Genomic DNA, 16,329 nt, shown 5'->3' with positions numbered 1-16,329 from the left:
GAGGCCAAGGTAGGTGAAGAGCAATTGGAGATAATGGATGTGAAAAGGTAACACGTAACTTATTGTAGGCATCACACATGGCTGGTGCTTGGGGAAAAAAAGCACTTAGAAGGAACAATTAACTTTTGAATTCAGCTACATTTTCATTAAAAATGTTTATTAAAAAAAAATCCTTCTTTCCAAAAAACTACATGCCTTCAAGCACGAGTGACATGGTGAGCGACAGCTATGGAATCACCCCTACCAGAGGTGGAAGCAGAGCATCACAGAGCCAAAGGCTTATTGACAGAGACTGTAGGGCTGGGAAGACTATGGTGCAAGAACTGCTGTTTCTGTGAGATACACATTGCTTCCCACTCCTGGAGAAGTCAATCTCCGGCAAGGTGATCATTCAGTGAGGTCACTCCTTGGTCTCAACTATGACCAATCCAGCTCAGACACTTCTGTGCTGCTCTCATGGCTGCTCCACACAACCCAGCAATTAGGATGTGCTTGTTTATATCAACAAAGACGCCCCAACATCTAGGAAGGGTTGCACTGGTAAGGTCTTCTACTACCTGAAGCCAAGAGCCAAGCTTCCTGGCTTCAATTCATACACAGTACCTGCAATAGTTCATGAGCTAGAAAGGGTTTCTGCACGTTCACCTAAAAATGAGACAAAAATAATCATCCATGGATGAAACACGGATGTTTCCTCTGCTCTAATATTATGCTCAAACTTGAACTTTTTTACGGTTTACAAGTCAACTTCAAAACTGAGTTTAATATTTGCTTCTGTTGTACTAAAATCTCTACAATTAAAAAAAAATCTTTTCAGTACATGGTGAGAAAGCATCGCTCCTCCATATGTGGGATACCAAGATGAAAGAAAACTGAAATACTGTGGTTCCTCAAGAAGTGAGATGACAAAACTCTCCATCACTACCACTATCTCCATCACTACCGCTATTCAGGTTGGATGTTAGGAAACATTTCTTCTCAGAAATAGTGGTGGTACATCTGCACAGGCTGCCCAGGGAGGAGGTGGAGTCATCGTCCCTGGAAACGTTCAAGAGCCGTGGAGATGTGGCACTGAGGGATGTGGTCAGTGGGCATGGATGGGGGTCAGCTGGGGTTGGACTTGGTGACCTTGGCCCTTTTCCAACCTTAATAATTCTATTATCCTATGATCTGCAAATTTCGAGCCTGCAACAGCAATGCAGAGAAACCAAGTAGGGCCGTGTCAAGGTTATCTCCAGCTTGTGATGATATAAACATAGCTTTAAAGCTATGGGACCTGAACCAGCTCCAGGTCAGCACAGCCCTCCCAGTTAAGCTGCTCCTAAGCTACCAAGCCCTGGCATACCTGAGTTTCTACCCACGGATTGCTGCTTCACGCACTGCTGTTTTCATGAGCTCTGAGCCAGTGCATAGCATTAAGTCTTGTGCTTGACTATACCGGTTCATCAATTTTTGTAGTTTTCTTGCAATAGTAGCCAGATTTTGATTGATGACAACTGAAAACAAACTTGCAAAGGTAAAAGGAAAAAACAGTGCTCAGAAGAAAAGAAGAAAAGTTGTTCCTACCTTTTGCACTAAATAGACACTCGTTGCCCTCTCGCTCGCCACTCTATCCAGTGCTGTTTCTTCCAGTACAAAGTAGCTTACATCCGCAATGTGAACACCCACTTCAAAGTTCCCTGAAATCGTACAAGGAAGTCAGTAGGCTGCAGGTAGAAATTCAGGCATTGAGGGAACTGGGGAATAGGGAATAATTCAATCCAGAAGTTACTTTTCCGAGGAAAAGAAAATTATTAAAAAATAAAAATAAACAGTTTTATGACCACAGCATTTTCTGCTGGATCACTTCTGGGAGACATTTCTTGGGATGTGTGAGTCCTATACCAGCTGTACCACCAGGGCTAGTGAGACAGTAAAGAAAAGGAAAAGAGAATGACAACGTGATTTTCACAAATCTGTTCATCATTCTGACAAGTCTGAATGCTTTTGCATTTTGATCTCTCTGTATTATTCTATGTAAATACTCTGACTCCTCTTCTCCCCCATATGCTGTGCCTATAGCTCACAAAAATGGTATTTCCATCCATCTCTTCCCGTCTAAGATGAAAACTATGGTTTCTCAGAACTACCAAATTCACCACCACTGTGACCGCAGCTTACCTCACCCCACATCCATGTATGAGTGCTCAGGCAGTGGTGGATGCGTGCAAGCCTTTAAAAACCATGTGGTTAAGTATTCACAGACAAGAGCTTATAACAGTGAGCTCTGCTACCAGATATGGGATGTGGGACCCCACCTTTCAACCCCACAGGCAGTACAGGACACAAGTTTTGAGCCTGCCTTGGGATCTCAGAGCTGTACTTGCTTCCAATTCTCTCTGGGTCAAGTGCAAATTGCTGCTGATGTCCACAGAAGTCTTAAATAATTTAGTATCAGGATATGCAGAAATGCAGCCTTCCACAAGAATATTCTCCCTGTTATCCTGCTTTATCCTCAGATTAGGCTCTTTGTCCTGCAACTACAGTCTACTCTAAAAGTATCTTAATTCAAAAGTTAGGCTAGAGAGGAGTATTACTGAGTTTATTGCGAGGTTTCAGCAATAATTTGAATTTGGAAGTAGCGATCATCCTCAGCCTTGGAAGTAATTAGTACTTCAGTCCAAAAAATTCTGGTCTGCTAATCCTCAAAGGAGCCCATTGACCTTTGTTTTCTCTGGAAGAACGAGAGTAGATTTGAGGTGCTTATTTGTAGAATAGTTCTAAGTGTGGCGGGTTCCTAATTATAACATTCAGTTCTTTAGAGGAATTCACTAACTCTGTGGTATCTATAAATATTTTTTCTTTCTTCTATTTTTTCCAAAAAGACAGCATAATAAGATACCATCCTGGTTCTAATCCTGTTTGTTTATACACCTTGCGAAGGATATTATCAAAGCCTTTCTCTCAAGTGTCACATTTTTGAAGGACAAATTGTTAATAGCTGATGTCACTATGCAGTGTATCTGCCTCGGTGCGCACCCAATGGGTAACAGTGCTGGATTTCAGCAGAGCAGGAATGGGAAGAGGTGAATCATAGAGTCATTACGCTTGGAAAAGACCTCTAAGATCACCAAGTCCAACCCCAACCCATCCCCACTGGACCCAGTGACCACGTCCCTCAGTGCCACACCGCCAAGGTTCTTGAGCACCTCCAAGGACAGTGATTCTACCACTTTCCTGGACAACCTGCAACAGCTCCTCCAGTCAGTTTGATTAAGCTGTGTTTACATACACAAAGTACTCTCTAAAGTATTTTCTTGCTGCTTTCGTACCCTTGATAGAGCAGAAAATCACATGGAAGATGGGAGCACTGGGGTTTAGGTTTTTCCACATAACCTATAGTTGCTGGAAAGTCCTGCAGAGAGTAAATATCATGGCAGCAGGAGGAGAGGGCAGTAATCCCACTGCACACCAAGGGACAAATTCCACCACTCAGAAAGCTGGGAGAAAAGGCTGCGGATTAAATGGTTCACCTCAGAAAGCTGCCTACAGCTGTGTTGTGATATTATCAGATGCCCTGAAAGCTGCTCTACGTGGATTAGGCATCCAAGCCTGAAACTACTTAAACAGTAAGTCTTAGACTAACAGTTCAACCGACAGGTCTAATATTACACACTCCTGAAGCCAACACACTCAGAAGGTAAAAAAATATTGAACACTTTGAAGTCAATATTGTAATGTATTGACCCTGCAGGCAAATATTGACCAAAGGAAAGGAGAGGGGGTCATTACATCATGCCTTTAATCGCACTTTAATTCAATATGTGCGCTGTTACATACATGAACTTTTTGTCCTCGGTAGAAAATTGACAAACCAAAAAAGATCTCATTGCATGAGATAATAAAACATGGAGTTGGCCAACGAAAACACGTCGTGCGGAGTTGAATTTCACTCAGGTTTCCCACCAGAGGTTCTAAAAGCTGGGGTCAGCACAAGCCCCCTGCTTTTGAACTTTTAATGGAAATTCTATCTAAATATTTTGTTACATACATTGACATAATGCAAACTGGCAGCTCTTGGGTTTGCCTTGCTCAAGTATGAATCACCCCATTTCCCTCATCCCCCAACAAACTCAGACCAAGAAAAACTGAAGATACAAACAGTGATCAACTAATCTGATTTCCCCTGGATGTGCTGCAGAAAATACCGGCCTAAGCCTGCACAGAAATACCTGCTCTCTAGTGCTCTCCTGGTTTATTTGCCAATTAAAATGAATAGCATTTCTCTATCTACAAAGTTCTTCCGCTAGGATTCTCTTCGAGGTCCACAAACAGTTTTTCTAGTCTCATTAATTTTTATGACAAACACAGAAGGAGCATTTCACATTGTAAGTCCTATGCTATTTCTCAAGGAAAAAAGAATATGTGCCTTGAATTAAAGGAAAAGAGAGTTAAACCCTCCCACACTGAAAAAGTCTTGCCACAGAGAGGAAAGGGTCGGCAATGCATGGACCAGACACTACACACTGCTACATTGCCTACTCCACGTGCATTCTGATGACAAAATCTACTTCCCCAGCAAACATAGGCTTCATATCTTGGCATGTAGTTCTCCATCCTGATTTCAATCTAAATTTCTCACAGAAAGGTGTATGTTACAAACCACACATTTGTCTGACCCAATTTACAATTCTACAATGAACCTAAAGCTGCACAACAAGCCCTAAAACTAGATACGCACTACTAGTTTAATGACCTTTTTAATTTCTTAGAGTATCTACTTAAGAATATGTGGGGGATTAAGCCTGACACTTCATATAGCTGATACACTTAAGCAAGAGCAAAAGAGAGCATCTATTGTAATAACGTGCTCGGAGGGCTTCTTTCATTCAGGATCTCATAATTTCATTCATTTAAAATCATTTCATTTGAAGGTGGGTGCAGAACTCCATCACTATGAATCTAAAGAGTGGGAGACAATTAGCAATAGACAATGCAGTTTAGAATTGAGCAACATGTGGTATATTGGCCAACTGCACCCTATTTGCCTAGTTTGCACAGGCAGACCAGGCAGCAGAGATGGATAGCAGAGGGGAATATTATTTTAAAGGAGGTCTGCAAGTATGAAGAGGGAAATAGCTGGCCAAATCGCTGACCAAACAAACTCCCAGGCCAAAACTCTCTGCAAAAGAGATGGATGGGATTTGTGGTGACACTACATGCAGAGACGACCATTTCCTTTTTTGCTGACCACAGCATGAGTGGCTGGAATGGCAGAATGAAACGGACCTGAAATTCTCCAAGTTTCTTGAAGCCTGGATCTCCTCCGGATGCTTACCAAATGGCAAAGCTGCATCCCCCAGCACAATGCTGTGCTTCTTTAGAGAAGGTTCAGCTCCTTGACCTGAGAATCTGGTTTGTTTGAACTCACTCCAAAACCTTGTGTGCGTAACACTGATACGATGCTAAAAATCAAAGGACAATGGTTCAAGTGTGGCACCTAACAGAAGAACAAAGAACAAGCTGTTTCTTTTTTCTTCACTGATGATCTCAAGTACTACAGCAAAAGAGTTCAAAGACCTTTTTTCTTTTTTGCACGAAAGACAACTCTAAACAAAAAGGATTACCAAGAAGGAACTGGAAGAAAGGAGAAAGACCTTTGAGTCTGTAAACGTTCCATAAAAACTGTCAACCCAGCAAGCTGTATCAAGAATTTGCTCCAGGAATCAGAAAGTTGGGTTGAATGTATCAGAACAGCAGTGAGTTAACACGATGGCAGCAAACCCTTCTCCGTCTTCAGCACCCTAGTCACAAACACAGAGGGGAAGGCCAAGCACATTCATTTCGTACTCTGGCACATGTAAATTTTTGGACCACGGAATTTAAAAATGCTACTCCTTGAGGATAAGACAGCAACAGGTAATTCTCCAGCACATGGATACACACTCCTTTATTTCCATCTCACCTTCACTCATCACCCTACAATCAACCAGAGTGTTACGTCAACTTCAAATCCAATACCAAGTTTTTTGTGCTAACAACTATTTCTGGAGACGTCTGTTACCTCTCAGTTAGGGAGATACAGGAAAGTTCAAAGCAGGTTGCAAAGAATTTGCTCCAGACGAAAACAACCAGCTGCTTCCAGCAATTAAAGGCAGTTGACTTTTCTGAGGTTAGGCCAAACTCCTGCAGCAAATAATTACAGCTCTCCTTCATTCTCTGCCCTGGGGGTAGCTGGTGCTGCTCACTTATTGGCAAAGCAGTGCTTAGCATCTAGCAGAAGTAGGAAAAAGCTGCTGGAAGTAGCTAAGGATCATTGCAGATCATCAGCATATGCTTTTAAATGAAAGATCTGACCCATGCACAAGCATATGTTTCTCTTCAGGACATGCATGTACTACATGGGTACATCGATGGTCCAGGCATGGCAGCGTTCAGGTTGGGACGGGGGCAGAGAGAATGACAGCAAAAAAGAAAAAAAAAAAAGAAAAAGGAAAGGAAAAAAAAAGAAAAAAAAAAGAGCAATATGGAGAAGAGGAGAAGAGATTAATACAAAACTTACAAGTGGAACTGTGGGAAGAGCAAGTTATTTGTCTGCTCGGGAGTCTGAAGATACAGGTGGGTGGCTTTAATTCTCAGCTGAGGTTACTCTTCAAGCACAGGAAGCCAAGCTATTGTTCAGAAAATCAGTGTGCTTTATTTCAGTTATTTTAAAATAACAAAGAGAGTGCTTAAATTTTACTTGTGTGCCCCAGGGCCATTTTGCTTTTTCAAAGCACAGCGCAACTGAGCATAAATGCATTATCTTGTTTACCAGGAAACTAAAGTTTCTAAATTATCATATGATGCTGCTCCAGCTAACCGAAATACAACTAATTACACTTTTCTTAAAAGCAGTTCATATCTTCTTCTTTCTCAAAAGGTCTCTTCTTCAACATAACCTTATGAAAAGTCTCTGGCAAAAGGAAGCAGAATTCTGTACCTCAAAGAGAGCAGGACAAGTCCCCAGGGCACCGAGCAGCAGTTTTCCAACCAGCCACGAATATGACTTCAGGAAAGTTGCAATGACTTGAAAAGAGGAAAAACTCTCTACCCAAACAATAAGCACCTCTAAAGAGTCATGATCCACAAAACACTACACTACATACCACCAGGCACCACTGCCAGCCTCGCCTCTAGGACATATCCCTATTGAGCCCCTCTGGTTTACATGAGAAACAACCCATAGGAACAACTGCCAGTGATCACCAGCCACAGAGAGACTTTGAGAGCATCTCAGCATCTTATGGATTTCTGAGAAACCGTTGATACAAATGGCAGTGCTGGAAAGTGATGCCCTCAGCAATCCCAAGAGAACCTGAAAACATTCACAGCTCAACTCTTAAAAACAGATGGCAATGGGTTATCTGTGCGTTTTTTCTTCCTTCTTCCTCTTTAAGTCAAAAGGTCAAAGCAAGATTTTAATGAGTCTAAAATCCAGAATAATTCCTATCTGCTTGTAGTGACTTTTAAAGTGCTGTTCTACTCAATTCTCACAGTCACTCTGACCTTAAGTCTCTGGCATTGACTGAATGTTATGGAGATGATCATGCTTTTACAAACAAATCTGGGATTGGCTCCAGGTAAGGTACAAAACAGAACTCGTGTTCATTAAGTGCCTTTAGCAATGATGGACAAGTGAAGATGTGAAACAGAGAAATCTACTAGGAAAGGAGTAGTTCATAGCAGAATATTTTTTTTTTTCCATGACCAACAAACAAATCTTTAAACACTTTCAGAATATGAGGAGATTTTATTACTAAATTAAATTCTGGGAGCAGCTCTTCCATGTGAATTGCATAGTTTTCTATCCGTAGCAGCTAATAAATTCAGCAACTTCCTAAACTCACTTCCTAATAGAATGTAAAAGCTACCTTTTATACTGAAAAACAAAGCCAGAATACTGACATAACAAGGCACTTCACACATCATGCATTACAAAGCCCTGAGCTTTATACACAAAACAGCATAACCCAAATAACTTCAGCACTTAAATATTTTGACTAAGGCTAGCATTTAAATCCTCCACAAGCAACACACCACCCAACCTGCCCAACACTGAGGAGTAAGTTCAGAGATGGCAAAATATCATCACAAACTATCCCCAAATTCCTAGGAGTGTGGGAGTCAGTCCTATCATGGGAACACAGAGTAGATGCTGGAAGCATCTCAGCTGGTGATGATCAGAAGTCAGATCTCCAGATCTCACAGAATATCCTTTTGTACAAAGGCAGAGAAATCCATAAGCAAGTGTCCTGTCCTCTGGGTTGTCGGCAAACCCATGTCAGTTCTTCACCTTGTGATGGGAGATGCTGCCATCCGGACCACAGCTACTGCCTCTCTTGTTCATGAAAATTGCCTTCCAACCAGGTGCAATAACTTAGGAGGAGAACAGAAGAGCTCTTCTGTGCAAATGTTACCACTGCACCGTTAAGTCAGATACTTTAACAAAGAAGGAATTACTCTGGGGGGAAAAGCACTAAATACTCAGAAGGACAGAATTTACGCAGCATGTACAAGATAAAATATTTAATTGCAGTCTGAAGGACACAGGGAATGATATCCAACAGAGTAAGTGCACAGGATAAGGATTTGTTCACACTGCGGAACAAGAATCACACAGAAAAATACAGATGGAAGTAAGGCAGAAGTACTTTAATAGAAAACATTAAGGCAGGACACAGGACAGTTAGGAACAGCAAAGATAACAATGGAAAATAAAGAGAACATGCCATTTCTTTCATATATCAAATTTGGCCAACGCTGGAAGACTGCGACCAGATACAACAGCTTCTTATGCAGTGATGTCTACGTCCTGCAAAAGGTAACAAGTCAGCTGATTTCCTCCATGTCTGCACAAAGATCTAGCAGACTGTGAGGTGCCAAAACAGCAAGTTCCACTGAGAAGTTTTAAAAATTGTATTAATTTACTTGCAAGATACAAGTGTAATGAGTGAAGAGGATAAGAACCTCAGATACATTAACTTCTCCACTGGATGACGGTGCTTGCCACATGGCCATCTCTGGGAGAACCTCCAGATGACTGCTCGTGACTTATGCTCAATATGAATCTTTGCTACTCAGTCTAAACCAACCACTCCACAGACAGATGTTCAACCTTTTCCCAAGACAAGTTGTCAAAGCAGGTCACCAAGGTGAACTCAGATTTACAGCTCAGAAAGCACTTCTCGCCGGTAGACAGAAGTTGCCAAGGGAGTCTGTGCTTGGCTCTATCAAGCACCCTCTTAGCAGCTATGTTTCCACAGTGACAAAATCAAAAGGACAATTTCTGGCATTCACGTCACAATTTGTTGTTATCACTATTCCAAGAGGTTAACTCTATCAGGAAATCAACTCTATCAGGAAATCAACAGTCGTTGAATATGAAGAAAAGGGAAGTGGCACCCAGAAGCTTTCAAGATGGATCACAATCTTTGGGGAGTGTAGGATGTCATCCTCTTCCTGAAATGAAGGTCTGGAGTGGGAAGGGACCTGCCTCTCTCCTAGGTCAATCTTCTGTGATATCTCTGCTGAACACAGAAATCCAAGGCTGCTCCTGGGCAGTCAACAAGACCTTGGAATTCAGTGCTAGGCCAAACACATAACAAATTACTTCCCTACTGAGCAGCCTTGACATTTCAGCTTCTTTGAGAATAGAAGGCCGTTGCTGAGATTTCACTCTCAGCCATCCAACTTTTTGTTTATGTTCAGAAACGTTTCCAAAACATTTCCATCTGCGCCCTGTTTTACACTTTGAGTAACCAACACAATAGTCTACAATCAAGAAGTACTGTAGCGAGCTGCACTGTAAGAAGACATTCTTCCTGTTCAGTTAGGTTCTTAAAATCCATACACAGCAATAAATTATTAGTTACAACAATAGCTCAGTGATTCTGAGGGATCCTGTCATTTTGAAAAATTGACAACAAATATATACAGCAACAGTATCTTTACTGCCTGCATGCAACAGAACATATGACCGAAGTCAACTGTGTGGGAACTTATTCCTAGCTATCTGTACCCTTTTTGTACCCTCAATTATCTTTGGATTCCTATCTGCTGAATTTGCTGGGAAATCCTGTTTTCTCTAGCTCTGGTTTGGTCATCATCTACCTTTTGTGGTTCTCTAACAACCCTCCTCATCTCTGAGTTCTCTTCAGTGAAAATAAATCCTAGAGAGAGTGCTTTTAAATCAGGATTTTCTGATCCTCTCCTCATTACCCAACTCCTTACATGAATTCTGATCTTTTGTAGGGTTTTTCTTCAGTACAAAGTTGGGCACTACCATTTTTAAGTTAGTATCTAAACTAGGGATATCTGTTGACCCAGGAAAACCCACGCCTCTAAATCCTTGGGGAATTGTCCCAGGTCCTGAACTTATGAACGATTCAAAAGGAGATTTTGCCTGCAGCACCTCTCTTCACTTCAGGAAAATACATTCACTTTAAACAGTAATTCTTCTACTTGTATTTGTGTGTCCGATCACATGTTCTGCAGCCGATCTTTATTAGATTAGCCCTTTATAGGCAACCTACCTTTCATATTGCTTAAACCCTAACATCCTTTTCCTCTATGAATTTGTTTATGTACTGTCTCAATTTGATCTCTGTTTTCCAAATACAAGGCTTTTGGAACAGAGGTGGAATCTTTATAAAATTTCTATACTTAATACAAAAATCCAGTGCAACAGATATGAATTACCAACAACTAATTCTGCCCAAGTTTTGTGGGGGGAAAAAAAATCAAAACAAAAAACCCACAATCTTCCCACAAGTAGCTTTCACACAGATGCAAGAAATGCTTTAAAAAATTATGTTCCAGCAATCAATGCTCAAACCAAATCCAAACTTTCTTGTTCTGCATCCCAGAGCTTTATTATTTTAGTGCACTTGTTCAGGAATTAGGCTTACTCTATTACCCTTTCAATCACCATCTGCTCTATTTCCAGTCAAGCTAAAGAGAGCATGACACTGTTTAGCTCTCTCATTGATTTCAAAAGAGATGAAATTGGTAGGGGAAGGGTGACGCAATTCAACCCTCTGATTCCATTCAACTCTGGCCTTGGAAATTGGAAGTGATGTGTGCTTCCGCAGACACAACCCCATGTTATTTTAAAGTAAGAGGTAAAATATACTGTACATGCTGCAATTCCACCAGCAATGCATGGGACCACAGCGTGGGACACAACATTGATCTGGATTTGGCAGAGACCTGACTGTATTTTGCGTATTTCAAAGAATCTGCAACCACAAGTTCTTGATGGGAAAAAAAGAAAAGGAAAAATGTACCTGCTTCTAATCACTGCAATCTGTCATTTCCACTTCTCTACTGACAAAACGTAGATCCTTAACAAAAAGGCACCAGACTAATCAGCAAGTAAAAGTAGAGCTCAGCTAATTATGTACAGTAGCAAAGGAAAAACCAACCAAATACTACACACAATCCCATTCCTTGTATGTATTCTTTATTTTTCCCCCACTTGACTCCTGCTATAAATTTAAGGAAATTACAGTTTATGGTCATTTTGTATTTGACTCATACAGTGACGTGGGTTTTCTGTCATTTTCTCTCTAAACCATGTCTGGTGGCTATTCATCTTACACACTTACCTTACAGAGAAGAAAGCATACTAATCCATAACATAACTTTTGATTCAACACTAGTCCACTCTTCAGTGTTTATCTTCAGCAAATCAGCTCACAAGACTCTAATTACAAATTCTTCCTATAGCCTATGCCACAGAAACCAAACGGCTCAGCTGAAAGGTTCTGCATCAAGTGTCGCTGCAGCAAATTTCATCCTACAGTATTTATGTGGCTAGAGGGACAAAACTAAATAAGAGGGATTATCCACAACTTAAAACAATAAGTGCGCATAACTTTGCAAAACAAAACCAACTTGGTCCTCACATGTTTGTAATGTGCTTTGGGAAAGAACAAGGATGGAAGGAAAGGAAAAGCAAGTGTTCACCTGAAATGGCAGAGAACATCTTGGGGCTACCAGGGCTCTACAGGCCTATTTCAGTGCAAGACGCTGGAGCTCATGCAGTAGGGATGTCTTAATGTGTCCACGAGGTCCATGGAAAGCAAGCTTTTTCTTTAGGCTTGCAGTAAAAAAGGGATAACTTTACTATCATACATGGAAAATATTCCTTGAACAGAGATGTGAGTCACACATCTCACTCTCAGATGTCTGCTAAGGACAAAGGTCATGATGCACTTTTCCCAGATTTGGGTCACTAAGTGAATCTCTCCTCTTTGCTCAGATCCCATTTTCATGATACTTGAAGAAACACAATGTCTTTGCATTCCCCTTAGGTATATTTGATTTGAATTCACCAACAGGGTGAATGAATTTAAAGGGAAGGGAAAAAACAGGGAGTGGCATATTGCAGAAAGCTCATTTGCTTAGGTCCTCAGGTAAAAATATGAATTCAATGAACGTATCTGTATCTGACCTCACTCCAAAATACAGAAGACCAACGTCACTACGGAAAAAAAGAAGTCAAACAAACAACCTGCAAAATGTATTTCTATTCTGCAGTACAACGATTCCTCCCACAGTGAGATTTAAATTACTTAAAACTGGAATTACTCTCTGAAAGATGGTAAGCATACAGGAATGAAAGAAAGGCAAGGACCACATTAGTCATCAATAAACACACAAAAAGATGTACCAAGATGCTGCCAGTACTTCTTTGAAATCAGCACTGGAAGATGCGCACGTAGGTGAGACAACTCCTCTGAAATGCACCCAATAATTCCAGGTAACTCCTTTCCTGTCATGGCCTGAAATTTCAATAGATGGAATTTGGAATTGGCTGACTTTAAATTTGTCAAATTTCACCTCTGTTTCTACTGGTTAGAAGCTTTCAAGCACAATATGACTGCTTCAGTCGTGTACGTTACCAGAAATACATCAAATGACACCTACAAGCAATTCCCAGGAGAAGTTTGGCGTATGGAACTTGCCTGGTTCCACTGGGACATGCAGGTCGCATGGCATGCTCTTACACGATAAGATCAGCATAAATCTTCAAACTTCTGCGCCCCAGAGGAAAGCACTCAGGCTCCAAAGCCATACATTTGCTTTCTGTGAACGCTCCACAGCCGTTGTTCAAACTGAGAGCTGCTCTGTGGCACACTCCTGGCTGCAGTCATTCACTAGAATACGTGCAGAAAGGATCACAAAGGAGCATTGACTGAAATGAACTTGCTTAAAACCTCAGGCTATCCTGAAACAACTCTACAAATGCTGCAGAAACTTGCTGCCGTCCAGATCCATCTCCTACTCCAAGATTATGCTGAGTCATCTAAATGGAGTACAGCTCGTTCATATTTCTAAAGCTGTTACATAAATAACCCTATTTTCATTCTTTATTGGAGCTGATCTCTTAAAATATACACTCACAAGTGCAAACAGCAAGCGTACCTCCCTACTCCTATCATTAAACAATAACGAGGAACACGACAGTTAATCAAAAGCAGACTTCAATATAAAATCCTCTCAAAACCAGATTGGCCCACTTATGACATATATCCCTGTAAAGTTTCCAACTGCTGCAGTATCTTACTATGAGCTCCATTAAAAATAAAGCTCTTCCCACAGTCATCCCATGCTTCCTTTGCTACTGGGTAGTACTTTATGACAGACTTATGGATTACTTTTGCAAAAAAAGGTTCATCTTTTACTGAATATGTAGCATAGGGAAGTCCTCCATCCAGTGACCAGAACAGATAACTGTTACACTGAAAAGTTTTAAAACTAAGAAAAGGTGCAAATATAGACCCACGTCTCTGCTTCAGGGCAAAAAAACTGCCACAGTATTGAATAAATCAGTAATTAATGTTTGAGGACAATTTCATTCTTCCAAATCAGCCAAAATGCATTCATTTTGGTGCTTGATAGGGAAAGTGCGAGTAAAGTCTTTTGCTTGCATTTATTTTGGGTCATTGGGAGCATTTTCTGAATCGGGTACTGCATTTTCTGTTGATTTCTGGAGATCTCCTGACATCATGAGGATGCCAGATATGCGGTTTGTTCATGCTGGCTCTCTCTTTTTTTCTCTTTTCTTTTTTTTAATTTTTTTTAAGTGTTTAACATATGGGCAAAAAAGATGGAAAAAATAATAATTTCTTGTAACCAGATTTACGTTTGGAATAAAAGCTCTGTTAACTCTTAACACAACTTTGTCCTCATGAGACATGAAAGCTTGCCAGCCCTGGATGAGCTCTTAACCTCTAAAACAACTCTTTGTCATAATAATTGCAGCTAGTATAACAACTTTTAAAGCCAGAAATCCTCCAAAATGCATCAAGAAGCTCCAGTATGCACAAGATTAAGATTCCCAGGAGAGCTCTCCTTAACACAAGGGCTGCAAAACAGAATGAGCTTTGTAAGCAAGTGAACCCAAAGGACCTCCAGCACTAGTTTTGATCCTCCAGAGGGCTCTTAATCACATCTGATGAGTTGTGGAAAACAATACATGGGGCTTAACAGAGGGCCTATGGGCTGGGACTGCCTCTGCTGGGGGCATGCACTTGTCTGCTCTTGAATTTACTTATCTGCCTCTTGGATTTACTCATCTGAGGCTCACCTGCAGGAAAGGGGAATGTGCACAGTGCTCCTGGGAGGGATGCAAACTTTCACTGAATCACAGATTCACTGAGGTTGGAAGGATCGCTAACATCATCTAGTCCAACCACCAACCCATCACCGCCCTAGCACCAAGCCACGTCACTCAGTGCAGGTTTCCCACTCCATAAATTTTAGATACAAGCCACACAAACCTTCAGTTTTACTCTCAGAAGGTCAGCTATGCCCTGCCCCTGATTTCTCCAGGGTTTCTTCAGGTCTCTTCAAAAAGGAAATATGATCTTTGTCCGCAACCTCTGTCCTCTGCAGATAAATACATCAGAGATGACCTTTGAAATAACAAGGCCAATGAAAACTTGGGTGGGTGTTCTCTCTCTCTCTTTTAATCCCATTTTCTTTTTCTCTTGGTTTGATTCCATGAGATCCACTTGTTCCAAAGAGGTTCCATAGATGAAGCCATGTGCGGCAGCACTGCTGACAAATTACTCAGCCTGACAAATTACAGGGGGATTTTTTTGCAATCAAGAACACACGGGCAACAGCCCAATCATGTCTAGAAGCCCCTTGGACATTACAAGTGGCGATGATCCCTAATGCACTGGCACCAAGTCCCAGGCACGAGCAACACAGTCTCTGGAAAGGAAGAATTCCTGCCTGAACAGCTATTTTCCCTGAACATGTTCTCCAAGGGATGAAATAAGGCTGGATAAGGGAAAAACACAGACGTATGCACCACAAAAAAGCTCAACGAACGTTCTCATGCTGCACCTAAAACCCATGCAGGTGTGATTGGTAGAGTCTCAGATGTCAGGGTTTCAGCGTCTTTGTTCTGAGTGACTGCAGGATCACTAACATAGTCATAGATCTATGGATAATTGAGATGATAAAATGCAAAGAGGAAGGGCAGAGTTAAATTTAGGAACTCTCAATGAGACTGTATAAACTTTCAGTGAGATAGAACAACAATTTTTCCTTAACCTGGCCTCAAAATTGAATTATCATACAATACAATTAGGAATAATTTTATTAGCCTCAAATTTTCTTTCAACTGTTTTTTTTGTTTGTTTGTTTGAATCATCTCTATAGCCCTGTAATGCTATTCTGTAACAAGCTCTAAATGACATGAATATTCATTGGCCACATTACACAGAATGAAAGCAATCAAAGCCAGAGAGCCATGTCTGATATCATCATATCATGATCACTAATAACAAGTAAAACTAAACACGTAAAAAAGTCACTTTATCTTCTTCATTATTTGTAGATGCGTTAATCAAACTGTGCACTATTTCTAAACCAAGCCTGTTACTGGATCTCATCAAACTAAATGAGCAGAATTGGATAGCAATGTAAGCTTACACGAGTTAAGTTCCTTCAGTCGGAATCATCAAGACTTGGCTTCTGAAGCTTTACTTTCTGTTCTGCTGGCTTATGACATAGTAAAAGCACAAATAAGGCAGAACAGAAAACTTAAAAGGCAATGAGAAGAAGAGCACAACTTGTAAGGCACACTCTGCTCATCTGACTATTCTCAGCATCCCATAAACAAACACTGAGAAGCAATGCAGCCCCAGTGACCTTCAAAAACAAGGTTCCTTTATTCGGGGACTATGCACTCCAGGTCAAACTTCTCCTAGGCTTCAGTATGCAGGAGTGGCACATGAGCTATTCTGCTATAAGCCCAGGAGTGACAGGAGGCAGCTGAGATCTGCTCAA

General features: G+C 41.0%; 1 protein-coding gene across 1 annotated transcript in view; it reads right to left on the bottom strand.

Annotated features, from left to right (window-relative positions):
• DIS3L2 (DIS3 like 3'-5' exoribonuclease 2) overlaps nt 1-16,329 on the bottom strand; it is a gene marked incomplete at both ends in the record, with an annotated part of 163,372 nt that overhangs the window by 60,653 nt on the left and 86,390 nt on the right. The window contains one exon of the mRNA XM_079540028.1: nt 1,567-1,679. Coding sequence (XP_079396154.1) covers nt 1,567-1,679 — 113 coding nt within the window. The remainder of the gene's footprint in view (nt 1-1,566; nt 1,680-16,329) is intronic.

The sequence above is a fragment of the Tetrao urogallus genome (assembly GCF_951394365.1).
Source record: "Tetrao urogallus genome assembly, chromosome: 9".
In the NCBI taxonomy this organism is placed as follows: Eukaryota; Metazoa; Chordata; class Aves; order Galliformes; family Phasianidae; genus Tetrao; species Tetrao urogallus.
The sequence above is the reverse complement of the archived record's forward strand: the minus strand, read 5'-3'. Positions and strand labels throughout refer to the sequence as shown.